Source organism: Pan troglodytes, chromosome 7, assembly GCF_028858775.2.
Source record: "Pan troglodytes isolate AG18354 chromosome 7, NHGRI_mPanTro3-v2.0_pri, whole genome shotgun sequence".
Lineage (NCBI taxonomy): Eukaryota > Metazoa > Chordata > Mammalia > Primates > Hominidae > Pan > Pan troglodytes.
Window position 1 is genome coordinate 18,455,331 of NC_072405.2, and position 17,570 is coordinate 18,472,900.

General features: G+C 53.2%; 2 protein-coding genes across 2 annotated transcripts; both read left to right on the forward strand.

Moving 5' to 3' along the window:
* Positions 1-2,627: 2,627 nt before the first annotated feature.
* Positions 2,628-5,636, forward strand: LOC129135821 (protein FAM90A15). The gene is made up of 4 exons (XM_054657633.2): positions 2,628-2,750; positions 3,245-3,444; positions 3,901-4,009; positions 4,674-5,636. The coding sequence occupies exons 1-4, from the start codon at positions 2,628-2,630 to the stop codon at positions 5,634-5,636; spliced, it is 1,395 nt and encodes a 464-aa protein (XP_054513608.1).
* Positions 5,637-10,213: 4,577 nt separating this feature from the next.
* Positions 10,214-13,832, forward strand: LOC129135813 (protein FAM90A15). Its single transcript, XM_054657625.2, has 4 exons — positions 10,214-10,392; positions 10,887-11,086; positions 11,545-11,653; positions 12,318-13,832. Exons 1-4 carry the CDS (start codon positions 10,270-10,272, stop codon positions 13,278-13,280), a joined length of 1,395 nt encoding a protein of 464 aa, XP_054513600.1. The 5' UTR covers positions 10,214-10,269; the 3' UTR covers positions 13,281-13,832.
* Positions 13,833-17,570: the final 3,738 nt, after the last annotated feature.

Genomic DNA, 17,570 nt, shown 5'->3' on the forward strand with positions numbered 1-17,570 from the left:
ACTCCCACATTTGGGATGTACTTCAGAGGTAAAACATTCATCCCGTCTTCTTTCCGGATGTCTGACACCGTGGTTCTCCCCCTGATCCTAAGAGTAGCTGAGGTAGAGACTCACTGAAAGATCTAGGCAGGGAGATCCCATCATGCACAGGCTCTCTCCATTCTCTGACCTGGGAACAACTCTGAGCAGGATTCCACATCTAGGGGGCCTCGGAACTGAGCGGGATTTTCTGAGACACACCAAATGGCTGCTCCCTTTCCGCCGCTGTTGAGGGTCGTTATCTGGATTATCCAGATCACCTAGAAAGTATCCGTATCCAGAATCAATAAGATCAACTCTCTGCTCCTCTGACAGCAGAAGGAGCAGGACCATAAGGAACCAAAGAGCGTGGAAGGAAACGATGTGACAGGAAAGCTCAGAGAACGGCCACAGGGGGTCGTCAGCAGGCCTTCCCACCTGAATCATGAATAATTAATGAAGCGCAAATCAAAGGGGACTCGAGTTTCAGCAGGAGCAATTCATCCAACGGGAGATCGCCGGAGGGCCAACACGATTGAGAGACTGGGAGCCGGGTGCAGTGTCAAAGGGGACGCGACTGGTTCCAAAGCTCAAGAACACCATGGGGTCACTTGGGCTACGTGAGAAAATGCCCCAGTGTGCTGGTTCATCATTCCGACTCCTGCCTGTCTCTTCCCGTCCAAGGAACATGGACCCTAAGTCGTGCAGCTGCAGATGACCATGGGCAGAATTAGGGGCCGTGGCACAAAAGTTCACCGACACGGGAGTTCCACAGAAGGTGCGGTGGATCTTCGCAAATCCAGAGACATGGCAATGGGACCCAGGGAATTAGAGCCTCACAGGCGTCCGGGACACTTTTCAGGCATAATGCCTGGAGTCGCAAGACGAGCTGAAAAAGGAGCCAGGCACTGAAGGACAAAGCGTTGTTGACTTTCCTCATCTGTGTTTCCCAGTGCGGTCCAATTCACGGTGGTTTCCAAGCGCCTCCTGGAGGAGAAAACACATGAGGGTGCGGTCAGGGTTCTCTGCTGACAGACTTACCTTGGGGAAGAAAGAGAAGCTCTGAAGATGGATCATGGCCGTGACTGCACGTCAAGGAGAATCTCCTTGATGACACTGAGGCCCACGTCGAGATAGACTAAATGTGGTCCAATTAAAAGGTGTCTATTTTACCACATTTTTTAAAACAAAACAAAACAAAACAAAACAAAAAGATGGAAAAGAAGACAGGGGTACAGGCACCAGTGTTACATGTCTGACGGGGAGCATCTATTCTTCAAAGCTTGCAGCTGTACACGTAGGTTTTAGAATGTCTGTCAGCAGTGGACACGATCTTAGAGTGGGCTGTGCAGATAGACCTTTCCAGGTCACGTAATTGGATTAAGTTAATTGCAATTAAGGTACAGGTAACTGATTAGGTTAGGGTACGTTCCATGTCAGGTGACCAGAGGCAGTATAAAAGGCAGCCTGGAAAGCAGAGGTCCCTCTCCGCCCCTTCCTCCGTCGTCCTGGATGCTGCATCGCTTCCAGAGGGGCTGCTCCAGCACCTGCCCATCTCAGCGCCAGCCGGGGAAAGCAAGTAGACGCGTAATTTCAGGTTAGTTTCACTGAACTATTGTTTTTTTCACGCAATCCCTGAGGGGTGTGGGGGTGGGGGGAAGAGACACAGGAGGCCGAAAGAAACCGATCACACTGGGGCTTGCTGGTGGGGAAGGATGTGTTCTCGTTACTAGTAATTCTTGCAACAGAAAACGAGAAAACATATCCGTCTCCACATGTGGGATAAGACCAAGATGGGAATGCGAAAAGAAATGTACTGCAGCATGCTGAATTGGTGGGTAAATGGAAAAAGGACTTTGGAAAAAAGGGTGGTTTGCCCTTCAGCCGTGTAAGACGTCGATGCGATGTGGCACTTGTTCCCCGTTTGTTCAGATGAATTCGTGTGATATGCGTAAAATACCAGAAAAAATAAATAAGTAAAGAGGGGCTGGAGCTAAAGCCAAAAGGTAGAACAGGAAAGACCATCACCTGCTAGTGTGGTAGAGAGGAAGGTAACTTCTCTCTATGAATTTGTGTTTGGAAGTTGCCTAATGAAATGGCCAGAGTAGCGATTCAAGTTGTCACAGGAAGCATCCCTTATCCCTGACTTCAAACAGACCTGCCAAAGGGTGGCGCAAGCCATGCCCTGTGTCTTCGATCGTTCTGTCCGTCAAGGGAGATAGAATCACCGTGTCTTCTACCGGAGTGAATCGTGAGAGACCTAAGTCCAGTCTCCAGAATCAGTTGCTTGTTTGGGGTTGAAAGCTCAACTCCCCATACCTAGGCCACGGGCCCTGTGGCAGGTGCGGTTTACTCTTGGACTAGGTAGTCATGGCAGAGGAACACACAGTATCCGAGGATGCACACAGCACATTGTGTTCTACAGATTTGACCGACTGGTGGTGAGGTCTCCTCATGACCACACCGGCAGGGAGTTAGCAGGTGGCTTCCTGTGGGTGTGTGAATATCCAATGTGCTTAACCATCGACATGTGTGTGTTTGTGTGTGTTTCAGGTGACCCAACAGTCAACCCCTGAAAAAGGCGGTCACAAAACCCCCAGGCGACGAAGATGATGGCACGTCGGGACCCCAAATCTTGGGCCAAGAGACTGGTGAGAGCCCAGACCCTCCAGAAGCAGCGGAGGGCCCCAGTTGGGCCAAGGGCTCCCCCGCCCGATGAAGAAGATCCCAGGGTAAGTCTAGCCCTGGATCTCTTGGGTATCGGGGTGGGGGTGGGGACGGGGGGAGGGGGTGTCACACGGTCCTCAGAGACTGGGTTGGATTCCAAAGAGCTCTGTCACCACCACCCAGGTTGCTTTTCCCATCCAAGGTGGGCGTGGCTTGGGACCTTCTCCCCGGCCCGATAGGTCCCTTGAGAGACTCTTGGGGGCAACCTCCCTTTCTACTTAGAGTCCTGTGTAGCCACGTTTGGCTGTGTTGTTGACATCGGGTTCACCGTCGTGCCCCTTGGAACCTTGAGTCCTTCCTTTCATTGTTCCTCCGTCACGTGGGCTTTGGGAGGGAACATCGTATCCGAACTCTCCCAGCACTTAACGGCCCCCATGCCGGTGTCCCCTCTTTGGAATCCTTATTCAGCTCTGAATTCACAATCCGTCCCAATGTGGACGTGGGATCGCTGCCTGTGGCTTCAGCTCACTCACCGACATCACTTCCTTTCCACCCACAGCTCAAGTGCAAAAACTGCGGGGCCTTTGGCCACACGGCCAGAAGTACCAGGTGCCCCATGAAGTGCTGGAAGGCAGCCCTGGTTCCAGCGACCTTGGGGAAAAAGGAAGGGAAGGAAAACCTGAAACCATGGAAGCCCCAGGTTGAAGCCAACCCGGGGCCCTTGAACAAGGATAAGGGAGAGAAGGAAGAGAGACCAAGGTGAGCAGTGGGAGGGGTTTTCACCACTCTTAGGGTACTGCCTCCTAAGGACATGGTGTCTCTGCACCTGCACACCGTGTGCCTTTCCGTCTCCGGGCCAGGGAAGGAACGCTGCAGAGAAATAGGCCGGAGCTCCGTGTCCTCCGGGGTTCCACACCCAGGAGCTCCTTTGGCTCTGGGAGATTCAGGGACGGGGAGAGGCGGGGGCGCTTCGTGCAGGTTCCCCACGACAGGGGGAAAGGCGATGGAATCCAAATCACAGTCCTTAGTTGGGAAGCCTAGAGGGCCACCTGGGGGACGGGAAGGTTGGCACGTGAGGGAAGGTGCAGAGGCGGAAAGGGCACCAGATGTCCATTTCTGTATCACCAAACACGGAACGGGGCTGGGCCCCACACAGGGTTCTCCCTGTCTCCTGGGGAAAACCAGGAGAACAGAAAACCTTTTTCTGTTCTGCAGGCAACAAGACCCGCAGAGGAAGGCTCTCCTCCACATATTTTCTGGGAAACCTCCAGAGAAGCCGCTGCCGAATCGAAAAGGATCCACGGAATCTTCTGATTATCTGAGGGTGAGTGTCACCCCGGGCCCCTGGTCCTTTTCTCCTCTAGGTCACCCTGGTTGATTTCCTTTCAGCTTCCCGTCTGCGGGAGGAAATCGGGGAACCCCTCTTTCTTGCCTTCTTGGGGTCAGGGACTCCACGATCCTTCCAGGTCAATTTGATTCCAGGCGAAGGCATCTGAAGATGCCGTATTTCCTGTTGCTTTCTTTCTGTCCAATTATGGCAAGCCTGCCAACAACATGTTCCTAGCGGCATGAGGAAATTAGTCCCTCAGAGGCCCCAAACGTGGAGAAGGCTAAACCCAGGAACATGCATGTGTTCAGAGAAGACGTCCTGAGTACCCTTGAGCCACCAACCTGCCTTCGGAAGGGCCTCAGTCCGTTCCACTTCATGGAAGGCTGAGTGGAGGCGCTTTGATCCAGTTAATGCCCAAGACGCGATCTTTTGAACAATGGTGTGCTTAGATCAGCTACACATAGCTCGAGAGCGCATCTTTCATGTGTCTTGTCCTGATCAGCACTCAAGTGGAGGGTCTGTCCCTACTTCCAAGGACCGCCTGTCGATACTGTACTAAGAATTTCATGGCGTGTGCACCTTGTCTTTGGATGTGCTTGATTTTCACGTTGGCTCCATGCGGAGGAACTTCTAACCTGTGTTGTTTCCTCTCTTTCAGGTTGCAAGCGGGCCAATGCCGGTCCACACAACCAGTAAGAGGCCGCGCCTGGGCCCTGTCCTCGCTGATCGCTCAGCTACCGAAACGTCTGACAGGGGCTCCGTCTTGGCTTCGCCGTCTCCCCTCAGAAAAGCCAGTCTGAGCTCCTCCTCAAGTCTTGGACCAAAGGAAAGACAGACAGGGGCTGCGGCCGACATCCCTCAGCCTGCAGTCAGGCAGCAGGGCCCCGAGCCTCTCCTCGTGGTGAAGCCGACACACAGCAGCCCTGAGGGTGGCTGCCGAGAAGTTCCCCAGGCTGCCTCCAAAACCCACGGCCTGCTCCAGGCCATCAGACCCCAGGCACAGGACAAACGTCCTGCGGTGACCTCACAGCCCTGCCCGCCAGCCGCCACACACAGCTTGGGCCTAGGCTCCAATCTCAGCTTCGGGCCAGGAGCCAAGAGACCTGCCCAGGCTCGGATTCAGGCTTGCCTGAACTTCCCCAAGAAACCGAGACTGGGTCCCTTCCAGATCCCCGAAAGCGCCATCCAGGGAGGTGAGCTGGGGGCCCCGGAGAATCTCCAACCTCCGCCAGCCGCAACCGAACTTGGACCAAGTACGTCGCCCCAGATGGGCAGGAGGACACCCGCCCAGGTGCCCAGCGTCGACCGGCAGCCTCCGCACAGCAGACCTTGCCTGCCTACTGCCCAGGCCTGCACCATGTCCCATCACCCAGCGGCCAGCCATGATGGGGCCCAGCCTCTCACAGTGCTCTTCCGGAGACTGGAAAACGGACGCTGGAGCTCCAGCCTCCTGGCGGCCCCCTCATTTCACTCTCCTGAGAAGCCGGGAGCCTTCCTCGCTCAGAGCCCTCATGTGTCAGAGAAGTCTGAGGGTCCCCGTGTTCGTGTCCCACCGAGCGTCCTCTATGAGGACCTTCAGGTTTCCTCCTCCTCAGAGGACAGCGATTCTGACCTGGAGTGAGACTGCAGGTGGCAGGGGCTCCTTGGCCTCCAGCTCCCGTGACTTGGAGGGGACTGTGGGACTGAGGAGTGCAGAGCAGAGAGCAGACTCTGTGCGGTGACTCCGAAGCTCCCCGGCTGTGGCGCTTCTGTGGATGTGGGAGCCCAGGCCAGGCAGGGAGCAGATGCAGGGACTCTGCCTCATTGAATTCTGGTGAGGGACGTTGTAGTTCGCGTGGTTCTCCGGAAACGCGCCAGGAAAAGCTTCCGTGCCAGAGATTCGTTGCCTCAGAAACTGCGTGACGCGCAGGAGTCAGACTTCCGCTGGGACGTCAATAGGAAACTGGGGAATTACTGTGTATTTGCTCTCTAGATGACTGAATAAGGGAAAAGTTAGGGAACCCTGAGAGGTGCAGCCCTTCCGCTGTGCCCCGCCCTGAGAGCAGTGTTTCGGACGCTGGGAAGCGTGCTGTGCAGAGCGCTCTCGGGGTCTTTCCTCAGCCTCGAAAACTGGGCTGTGGAATGCCTTTGTACATGTGTGTGTTTAATTGGTTTTGAAGTGAATAAAATTCTCAAAAAGATGACATATTGTCTTTTGACTCTCATTCCGTGTTTGTGTTTAACTGATTTTCCGAGTGAAGGGGTGGCCTGCCCCTCCACACCTGTGGGTGTTTCTAGTCGGGTGGGATGAGAGACGGAGAGAAGAAATAAGACACAGAGACAAAGTATAGGGAGACAACAGTGGGTCCAGGGGACCGGCACTCAGCACACCAAGGACCTGCACCGGCACCGGCCTCTGAGTTCCCTCAGTTTTTATTGATTATGATTTTCATTATTTCAGCAAAAAGGAATGTAGTAGGAGAGCAGGGTGATAATAAGGAGAAGGTCAACAACAAACAAACAAAAAAAAACCACACGTGAGCCAAAGAATCTATATCATGACTAAGTTCAAGGGAAGGTACTATGCCTGGACGTGCACGTAGGCCAGATTTATGTTTCTCTCCACCCAAACATCTCAGCGGAGTAAAGAATAACTAGGCAGCATTACTGCCAACACGTCTCGCCTCCCGCCACAGGGCAGCTTTTCTCCGAGCTCAGAGTTCAACAAATGTACGATCGGGCTTTACACCGAGACATTCAGTTCCCAGGGGCAAGCAGGAGACAGTGGCCTTCCTGCATCTCAACTGCAAGAGGCTTTCCTCTTTGACTAATCCACCTCAGCACAGACCCATTACGGGTGTCAGGCTGGGGGACAGTCAGGTCTTTCCCATCCCACGAGGCCATATTTCAGACTGTCACATGGGGAGAAACCTTGGACAATACCCTGTTTTCAAGGGCAGAGGTCCCTGTGGCTTTCCACGGTGCATTGTGCCCCTGGTTTATTGAGACTAGAGAATGGCAATGACTTTTACCAAGTATACTGCTCGTAAACATTTGGTTAACAAGGCACGCCCTGCACAGCCCTAGATCCCTTAAGCCTCGATGTTATACAACACAGGTTTTTGTGAGCTCCAAGTTGGGTCAAAGGGGCCGCGGCAAAGCTACAAATGATCAACATCTCAGCAAAGCAATTGTTTAAAGTACAGGTCTTTTTCAAAATGGAGTCTCTTATGTCTTCCCCTTCTACATAGACACAGTGACAGTCTGATCTCCCTTTCTTTACCCTACATCCAAGGGCTTGAACATTTCTTGACTTGTTGGCAATCCAAATCGTTATGTCTCCGAAACAGAGTTGACTGAGGGGACCGCAGGGCTGGGCAGGACCTTTGACTTCGTATACAACCACAGGAGCAAGAAAACCTCAGCCCCACTCTACTAACACGCACCTAGTAAAATTCCGCCAACCGAATCTCACCCACGCTAACACGTGGGGAGCGTTGCTTGCACCACGAGTCCCCATTTGGCTCAACCGCCGATGCCAAGTGTGTGGTTCCAGTTGCGACGGCCCCCCGTGAAGTGGCTTCCGGATGTGCGAATGAACCAGGCAGAGTTTCACTGGCCAAATAGACCCCAGCAAAGCTGAAGTCAACTCCCACATTTGGGATGTACTTCAGAGGTAAAACATTCATCCCGTCTTCTTTCCGGATGTCTGACACCGTGGTTCTCCCCCTGATCCTAAGAGTAGCTGAGGTAGAGACTCACTGAAAGATCTAGGCAGGGAGATCCCATCATGCACAGGCTCTCTCCATTCTCTGACCTGGGAACAACTCTGAGCAGGATTCCACATCTAGGGGGCCTCGGAACTGAGCGGGATTTTCTGAGACACACCAAATGGCTGCTCCCTTTCCGCCGCTGTTGAGGGTCGTTATCTGGATTATCCAGATCACCTAGAAAGTATCCGTATCCAGAATCAATAAGATCAACTCTCTGCTCCTCTGACAGCAGAAGGAGCAGGACCATAAGGAACCAAAGAGCGTGGAAGGAAACGATGTGACAGGAAAGCTCAGAGAACGGCCACAGGGGGTCGTCAGCAGGCCTTCCCACCTGAATCATGAATAATTAATGAAGCGCAAATCAAAGGGGACTCGAGTTTCAGCAGGAGCAATTCATCCAACGGGAGATCGCCGGAGGGCCAACACGATTGAGAGACTGGGAGCCGGGTGCAGTGTCAAAGGGGACGCGACTGGTTCCAAAGCTCAAGAACACCATGGGGTCACTTGGGCTACGTGAGAAAATGCCCCAGTGTGCTGGTTCATCATTCCGACTCCTGCCTGTCTCTTCCCGTCCAAGGAACATGGACCCTAAGTCGTGCAGCTGCAGATGACCATGGGCAGAATTAGGGGCCGTGGCACAAAAGTTCACCGACACGGGAGTTCCACAGAAGGTGCGGTGGATCTTCGCAAATCCAGAGACATGGCAATGGGACCCAGGGAATTAGAGCCTCACAGGCGTCCGGGACACTTTTCAGGCATAATGCCTGGAGTCGCAAGACGAGCTGAAAAAGGAGCCAGGCACTGAAGGACAAAGCGTTGTTGACTTTCCTCATCTGTGTTTCCCAGTGCGGTCCAATTCACGGTGGTTTCCAAGCGCCTCCTGGAGGAGAAAACACATGAGGGTGCGGTCAGGGTTCTCTGCTGACAGACTTACCTTGGGGAAGAAAGAGAAGCTCTGAAGATGGATCATGGCCGTGACTGCACGTCAAGGAGAATCTCCTTGATGACACTGAGGCCCACGTCGAGATAGACTAAATGTGGTCCAATTAAAAGGTGTCTATTTTACCACATTTTTTAAAACAAAACAAAACAAAACAAAACAAAAAGATGGAAAAGAAGACAGGGGTACAGGCACCAGTGTTACATGTCTGACGGGGAGCATCTATTCTTCAAAGCTTGCAGCTGTACACGTAGGTTTTAGAATGTCTGTCAGCAGTGGACACGATCTTAGAGTGGGCTGTGCAGATAGACCTTTCCAGGTCACGTAATTGGATTAAGTTAATTGCAATTAAGGTACAGGTAACTGATTAGGTTAGGGTACGTTCCATGTCAGGTGACCAGAGGCAGTATAAAAGGCAGCCTGGAAAGCAGAGGTCCCTCTCCGCCCCTTCCTCCGTCGTCCTGGATGCTGCATCGCTTCCAGCGGGGCTGCTCCAGCACCTGCCCATCTCAGCGCCAGCCGGGGAAAGCAAGTAGACGCGTAATTTCAGGTTAGTTTCACTGAACTATTGTTTTTTTCACGCAATCCCTGAGGGGTGTGGGGGTGGGGGGAAGAGACACAGGAGGCCGAAAGAAACCGATCACACTGGGGCTTGCTGGTGGGGAAGGATGTGTTCTCGTTACTAGTAATTCTTGCAACAGAAAATGAGAAAACATATCCGTCTCCACATGTGGGATAAGACCAAGATGGGAATGCGAAAAGAAATGTACTGCAGCATGCTGAATTGGTGGGTAAATGGAAAAAGGACTTTGGAAAAAAGGGTGGTTTGCCCTTCAGCCGTGTAAGACGTCGATGCGATGTGGCACTTGTTCCCCGTTTGTTCAGATGAATTCGTGTGGTATGCGTAAAATACCAGAAAAAATAAATAAGTAAAGAGGGGCTGGAGCTAAAGCCAAAAGGTAGAACAGGAAAGACCATCACCTGCTAGTGTGGTAGAGAGGAAGGTAACTTCTCTCTATGAATTTGTGTTTGGAAGTTGCCTAATGAAATGGCCAGAGTAGCGATTCAAGTTGTCACAGGAAGCATCCCTTATCCCTGACTTCAAACAGACCTGCCAAAGGGTGGCGCAAGCCATGCCCTGTGTCTTCGATCGTTCTGTCCGTCAAGGGAGATAGAATCACCGTGTCTTCTACCGGAGTGAATCGTGAGAGACCTAAGTCCAGTCTCCAGAATCAGTTGCTTGTTTGGGGTTGAAAGCTCAACTCCCCATACCTAGGCCACGGGCCCTGTGGCAGGTGCGGTTTACTCTTGGACTAGGTAGTCATGGCAGAGGAACACACAGTATCCGAGGATGCACACAGCACATTGTGTTCTACAGATTTGACCGACTGGTGGTGAGGTCTCCTCATGACCACACCGGCAGGGAGTTAGCAGGTGGCTTCCTGTGGGTGTGTGAATATCCAATGTGCTTAACCATCGACATGTGTGTGTTTGTGTGTGTTTCAGGTGACCCAACAGTCAACCCCTGAAAAAGGCGGTCACAAAACCCCCAGGCGACGAAGATGATGGCACGTCGGGACCCCAAATCTTGGGCCAAGAGACTGGTGAGAGCCCAGACCCTCCAGAAGCAGCGGAGGGCCCCAGTTGGGCCAAGGGCTCCCCCGCCCGATGAAGAAGATCCCAGGGTAAGTCTAGCCCTGGATCTCTTGGGTATCGGGGTGGGGGTGGGGACGGGGGGAGGGGGTGTCACACGGTCCTCAGAGACTGGGTTGGATTCCAAAGAGCTCTGTCACCACCACCCAGGTTGCTTTTCCCATCCAAGGTGGGCGTGGCTTGGGACCTTCTCCCCGGCCCGATAGGTCCCTTGAGAGACTCTTGGGGGCAACCTCCCTTTCTACTTAGAGTCCTGTGTAGCCACGTTTGGCTGTGTTGTTGACTTCGGGTTCACCGTCGTGCCCCTTGGAACCTTGAGTCCTTCCTTTCAGAGTTCCTCCGTCACGTGGGCTTTGGGAGGGAACATCGTATCCGAACTCTCCCAGCACTTAACGGCCCCCATGCCGGTGTCCCCTCTTTGGAATCCTTATTCAGCTCTGAATTCACAATCCGTCCCAATGTGGACGTGGGATCGCTGCCTGTGGCTTCAGCTCACTCACCGACATCACTTCCTTTCCACCCACAGCTCAAGTGCAAAAACTGCGGGGCCTTTGGCCACACGGCCAGAAGTACCAGGTGCCCCATGAAGTGCTGGAAGGCAGCCCTGGTTCCAGCGACCTTGGGGAAAAAGGAAGGGAAGGAAAACCTGAAACCATGGAAGCCCCAGGTTGAAGCCAACCCGGGGCCCTTGAACAAGGATAAGGGAGAGAAGGAAGAGAGACCAAGGTGAGCAGTGGGAGGGGTTTTCACCACTCTTAGGGTACTGCCTCCTAAGGACATGGTGTCTCTGCACCTGCACACCGTGTGCCTTTCCGTCTCCGGGCCAGGGAAGGAACGCTGCAGAGAAATAGGCCGGAGCTCCGTGTCCTCCGGGGTTCCACACCCAGGAGCTCCTTTGGCTCTGGGAGATTCAGGGACGGGGAGAGGCGGGGGCGCTTCGTGCAGGTTCCCCACGACAGGGGGAAAAGCGATGGAATCCAAATCACAGTCCTTAGTTGGGAAGCCTAGAGGGCCACCTGGGGGACGGGAAGGTTGGCACGTGAGGGAAGGTGCAGAGGCGGAAAGGGCACCAGATGTCCATTTCTGTATCACAAAACACGGAACGGGGCTGGGCCCCACACAGGGTTCTCCCTGTCTCCTGGGGAAAACCAGGGGGCACGGCCTGACCTTTTTCTGTTCTGCAGGCAACAAGACCCGCAGAGGAAGGCTCTCCTCCACATATTTTCTGGGAAACCTCCAGAGAAGCCGCTGCCGAATCGAAAAGGATCCACGGAATCTTCTGATTATCTGAGGGTGAGTGTCACCCCGGGCCCCTGGTCCTTTTCTCCTCTAGGTCACCCTGGTTGATTTCCTTTCAGCTTCCCGTCTGCGGGAGGAAATCGGGGAACCCCTCTTTCTTGCCTTCTTGGGGTCAGGGACTCCACGATCCTTCCAGGTCAATTTGATTCCAGGCGAAGGCATCTGAAGATGCCGTATTTCCTGTTGCTTTCTTTCTGTCCAATTATGGCAAGCCTGCCAACAACATGTTCCTAGCGGCATGAGGAAATTAGTCCCTCAGAGGCCCCAAACGTGGAGAAGGCTAAACCCAGGAACATGCATGTGTTCAGAGAAGACGTCCTGAGTACCCTTGAGCCACCAACCTGCCTTCGGAAGGGCCTCAGTCCGTTCCACTTCATGGAAGGCTGAGTGGAGGCGCTTTGATCCAGTTAATGCCCAAGACGCGATCTTTTGAACAATGGTGTGCTTAGATCAGCTACACATAGCTCGAGAGCGCATCTTTCATGTGTCTTGTCCTGATCAGCACTCAAGTGGAGGGTCTGTCCCTACTTCCAAGGACCGCCTGTCGATACTGTACTAAGAATTTCATGGCGTGTGCACCTTGTCTTTGGATGTGCTTGATTTTCACGTTGGCTCCATGCGGAGGAACTTCTAACCTGTGTTGTTTCCTCTCTTTCAGGTTGCAAGCGGGCCAATGCCGGTCCACACAACCAGTAAGAGGCCGCGCCTGGGCCCTGTCCTCGCTGATCGCTCAGCTACCGAAACGTCTGACAGGGGCTCCGTCTTGGCTTCGCCGTCTCCCCTCAGAAAAGCCAGTCTGAGCTCCTCCTCAAGTCTTGGACCAAAGGAAAGACAGACAGGGGCTGCGGCCGACATCCCTCAGCCTGCAGTCAGGCAGCAGGGCCCCGAGCCTCTCCTCGTGGTGAAGCCGACACACAGCAGCCCTGAGGGTGGCTGCCGAGAAGTTCCCCAGGCTGCCTCCAAAACCCACGGCCTGCTCCAGGCCATCAGACCCCAGGCACAGGACAAACGTCCTGCGGTGACCTCACAGCCCTGCCCGCCAGCCGCCACACACAGCTTGGGCCTAGGCTCCAATCTCAGCTTCGGGCCAGGAGCCAAGAGACCTGCCCAGGCTCGGATTCAGGCTTGCCTGAACTTCCCCAAGAAACCGAGACTGGGTCCCTTCCAGATCCCCGAAAGCGCCATCCAGGGAGGTGAGCTGGGGGCCCCGGAGAATCTCCAACCTCCGCCAGCCGCAACCGAACTTGGACCAAGTACGTCGCCCCAGATGGGCAGGAGGACACCCGCCCAGGTGCCCAGCGTCGACCGGCAGCCTCCGCACAGCAGACCTTGCCTGCCTACTGCCCAGGCCTGCACCATGTCCCATCACCCAGCGGCCAGCCATGATGGGGCCCAGCCTCTCACAGTGCTCTTCCGGAGACTGGAAAACGGACGCTGGAGCTCCAGCCTCCTGGCGGCCCCCTCATTTCACTCTCCTGAGAAGCCGGGAGCCTTCCTCGCTCAGAGCCCTCATGTGTCAGAGAAGTCTGAGGGTCCCCGTGTTCGTGTCCCACCGAGCGTCCTCTATGAGGACCTTCAGGTTTCCTCCTCCTCAGAGGACAGCGATTCTGACCTGGAGTGAGACTGCAGGTGGCAGGGGCTCCTTGGCCTCCAGCTCCCGTGACTTGGAGGGGACTGTGGGACTGAGGAGTGCAGAGCAGAGAGCAGACTCTGTGCGGTGACTCCGAAGCTCCCCGGCTGTGGCGCTTCTGTGGATGTGGGAGCCCAGGCCAGGCAGGGAGCAGATGCAGGGACTCTGCCTCATTGAATTCTGGTGAGGGACGTTGTAGTTCGCGTGGTTCTCCGGAAACGCGCCAGGAAAAGCTTCCGTGCCAGAGATTCGTTGCCTCAGAAACTGCGTGACGCGCAGGAGTCAGACTTCCGCTGGGACGTCAATAGGAAACTGGGGAATTACTGTGTATTTGCTCTCTAGATGACTGAATAAGGGAAAAGTTAGGGAACCCTGAGAGGTGCAGCCCTTCCGCTGTGCCCCGCCCTGAGAGCAGTGTTTCGGACGCTGGGAAGCGTGCTGTGCAGAGCGCTCTCGGGGTCTTTCCTCAGCCTCGAAAACTGGGCTGTGGAATGCCTTTGTACATGTGTGTGTTTAATTGGTTTTGAAGTGAATAAAATTCTCAAAAAGATGACATATTGTCTTTTGACTCTCATTCCGTGTTTGTGTTTAACTGATTTTCCGAGTGAAGGGGTGGCCTGCCCCTCCACACCTGTGGGTGTTTCTAGTCGGGTGGGATGAGAGACGGAGAGAAGAAATAAGACACAGAGACAAAGTATAGGGAGACAACAGTGGGTCCAGGGGACCGGCACTCAGCACACCAAGGACCTGCACCGGCACCGGCCTCTGAGTTCCCTCAGTTTTTATTGATTATGATTTTCATTATTTCAGCAAAAAGGAATGTAGTAGGAGAGCAGGGTGATAATAAGGAGAAGGTCAACAACAAACAAACAAAAAAAAACCACACGTGAGCCAAAGAATCTATATCATGACTAAGTTCAAGGGAAGGTACTATGCCTGGACATGCACGTAGGCCAGATTTATGTTTCTCTCCACCCAAACATCTCAGCGGAGTAAAGAATAACTAGGCAGCATTACTGCCAACACGTCTCGCCTCCCGCCACAGGGCAGCTTTTCTCCGAGCTCAGAGTTGAACAAATGTACGATCGGGCTTTACACCGAGACATTCAGTTCCCAGGGGCAAGCAGGAGACAGTGGCCTTCCTGCATCTCAACTGCAAGAGGCTTTCCTCTTTGACTAATCCACCTCAGCACAGACCCATTACGGGTGTCAGGCTGGGGGACAGTCAGGTCTTTCCCATCCCACGAGGCCATATTTCAGACTGTCACATGGGGAGAAACCTTGGACAATACCCTGTTTTCAAGGGCAGAGGTCCCTGTGGCTTTCCACGGTGCATTGTGCCCCTGGTTTATTGAGACTAGAGAATGGCAATGACTTTTACCAAGTATACTGCTCGTAAACATTTGGTTAACAAGGCACGCCCTGCACAGCCCTAGATCCCTTAAGCCTCGATGTTATACAACACAGGTTTTTGTGAGCTCCAAGTTGGGTCAAAGGGGCCGCGGCAAAGCTACAAATGATCAACATCTCAGCAAAGCAATTGTTTAAAGTACAGGTCCTTTTCAAAATGGAGTCTCTTATGTCTTCCCCTTCTACATAGACACAGTGACAGTCTGATCTCCCTTTCTTTACCCTACATCCAAGGGCTTGAACATTTCTTGACTTGTTGGCAATCCAAATCGTTATGTCTCCGAAACAGAGTTGACTGAGGGGACCGCAGGGCTGGGCAGGACCTTTGACTTCGTATACAACCACAGGAGCAAGAAAACCTCAGCCCCACTCTACTAACACGCACCTAGTAAAATTCCGCCAACCGAATCTCACCCACGCTAACACGTGGGGAGCGTTGCTTGCACCACGAGTCCCCATTTGGCTCAACCGCCGATGCCAAGTGTGTGGTTCCAGTTGCGACGGCCCCCCGTGAAGTGGCTTCCGGATGTGCGAATGAACCAGGCAGAGTTTCACTGGCCAAATAGACCCCAGCAAAGCTGAAGTCAACTCCCACATTTGGGATGTACTTCAGAGGTAAAACATTCATCCCGTCTTCTTTCCGGATGTCTGACACCGTGGTTCTCCCCCTGATCCTAAGAGTAGCTGAGGTAGAGACTCACTGAAAGATCTAGGCAGGGAGATCCCATCATGCACAGGCTCTCTCCATTCTCTGACCTGGGAACAACTCTGAGCAGGATTCCACATCTAGGGGGCCTCGGAACTGAGCGGGATTTTCTGAGACACACCAAATGGCTGCTCCCTTTCCGCCGCTGTTGAGGGTCGTTATCTGGATTATCCAGATCACCTAGAAAGTATCCGTATCCAGAATCAATAAGATCAACTCTCTGCTCCTCTGACAGCAGAAGGAGCAGGACCATAAGGAACCAAAGAGCGTGGAAGGAAACGATGTGACAGGAAAGCTCAGAGAACGGCCACAGGGGGTCGTCAGCAGGCCTTCCCACCTGAATCATGAATAATTAATGAAGCGCAAATCAAAGGGGACTCGAGTTTCAGCAGGAGCAATTCATCCAACGGGAGATCGCCGGAGGGCCAACACGATTGAGAGACTGGGAGCCGGGTGCAGTGTCAAAGGGGACGCGACTGGTTCCAAAGCTCAAGAACACCATGGGGTCACTTGGGCTACGTGAGAAAATGCCCCAGTGTGCTGGTTCATCATTCCGACTCCTGCCTGTCTCTTCCCGTCCAAGGAACATGGACCCTAAGTCGTGCAGCTGCAGATGACCATGGGCAGAATTAGGGGCCGTGGCACAAAAGTTCACCGACACGGGAGTTCCACAGAAGGTGCGGTGGATCTTCGCAAATCCAGAGACATGGCAATGGGACCCAGGGAATTAGAGCCTCACAGGCGTCCGGGACACTTTTCAGGCATAATGCCTGGAGTCGCAAGACGAGCTGAAAAAGGAGCCAGGCACTGAAGGACAAAGCGTTGTTGACTTTCCTCATCTGTGTTTCCCAGTGCGGTCCAATTCACGGTGGTTTCCAAGCGCCTCCTGGAGGAGAAAACACATGAGGGTGCGGTCAGGGTTCTCTGCTGACAGACTTACCTTGGGGAAGAAAGAGAAGCTCTGAAGATGGATCATGGCCGTGACTGCACGTCAAGGAGAATCTCCTTGATGACACTGAGGCCCACGTCGAGATAGACTAAATGTGGTCCAATTAAAAGGTGTCTATTTTACCACATTTTTTAAAAACAAAACAAAACAAAACAAAACAAAAAGATGGAAAAGAAGACAGGGGTACAGGCACCAGTGTTACATGTCTGACGGGGAGCATCTATTCTTCAAAGCTTGCAGCTGTACACGTAGGTTTTAGAATGTCTGTCAGCAGTGGACACGATGTTAGAGTGGGCTGTGCAGATAGACCTTTCCAGGTCACGTAATTGGATTAAGTTAATTGCAATTAAGGTACAGGTAACTGATTAGGTTAGGGTACGTTCCATGTCAGGTGACCAGAGGCAGTATAAAAGGCAGCCTGGAAAGCAGAGGTCCCTCTCCGCCCCTTCCTCCGTCGTCCTGGATGCTGCATCGCTTCCAGCGGGGCTGCTCCAGCACCTGCCCATCTCAGCGCCAGCCGGGGAAAGCAAGTAGACGCGTAATTTCAGGTTAGTTTCACTGAACTATTGTTTTTTTCACGCAATCCCTGAGGGGTGTGGGGGTGGGGGGAAGAGACACAGGAGGCCGAAAGAAACCGATCACACTGGGGCTTGCTGGTGGGGAAGGATGTGTTCTCGTTACTAGTAATTCTTGCAACAGAAAATGAGAAAACATATCCGTCTCCACATGTGGGATAAGACCAAGATGGGAATGCGAAAAGAAATGTACTGCAGCATGCTGAATTGGTGGGTAAATGGAAAAAGGACTTTGGAAAAAAGGGTGGTTTGCCCTTCAGCCGTGTAAGACGTCGATGCGATGTGGCACTTGTTCCCCGTTTGTTCAGATGAATTCGTGTGGTATGCGTAAAATACCAGAAAAAATAAATAAGTAAAGAGGGGCTGGAGCTAAAGCCAAAAGGTAGAACAGGAAAGACCATCACCTGCTAGTGTGGTAGAGAGGAAGGTAACTTCTCTCTATGAATTTGTGTTTGGAAGTTGCCTAATGAAATGGCCAGAGTAGCGATTCAAGTTGTCACAGGAAGCATCCCTTATCCCTGACTTCAAACAGACCTGCCAAAGGGTGGCGCAAGCCATGCCCTGTGTCTTCGATCGTTCTGTCCGTCAAGGGAGATAGAATCACCGTGTCTTCTACCGGAGTGAATCGTGAGAGACCTAAG

What these genes read in the sequence shown, in the direction of transcription:
- LOC129135821 (XM_054657633.2), top strand. Translation starts at nt 2,628, where the DNA reads ATGATGGCACGTCGGGACCCCAAATCTTGGGCCAAGAGACTGGTGAGA. An exon ending in CCGATGAAGAAGATCCCAGG is followed by an intron (nt 2,751 to 3,244) that starts GTAAGTCTAGCC and finishes TTCCACCCACAG; the next exon opens with CTCAAGTGCAAAAACTGCGG. An exon ending in GAGAAGGAAGAGAGACCAAG is followed by an intron (nt 3,445 to 3,900) that starts GTGAGCAGTGGG and finishes TCTGTTCTGCAG; the next exon opens with GCAACAAGACCCGCAGAGGA.
- LOC129135813 (XM_054657625.2), top strand. Translation starts at nt 10,270, where the DNA reads ATGATGGCACGTCGGGACCCCAAATCTTGGGCCAAGAGACTGGTGAGA. An exon ending in CCGATGAAGAAGATCCCAGG is followed by an intron (nt 10,393 to 10,886) that starts GTAAGTCTAGCC and finishes TTCCACCCACAG; the next exon opens with CTCAAGTGCAAAAACTGCGG. An exon ending in GAGAAGGAAGAGAGACCAAG is followed by an intron (nt 11,087 to 11,544) that starts GTGAGCAGTGGG and finishes TCTGTTCTGCAG; the next exon opens with GCAACAAGACCCGCAGAGGA.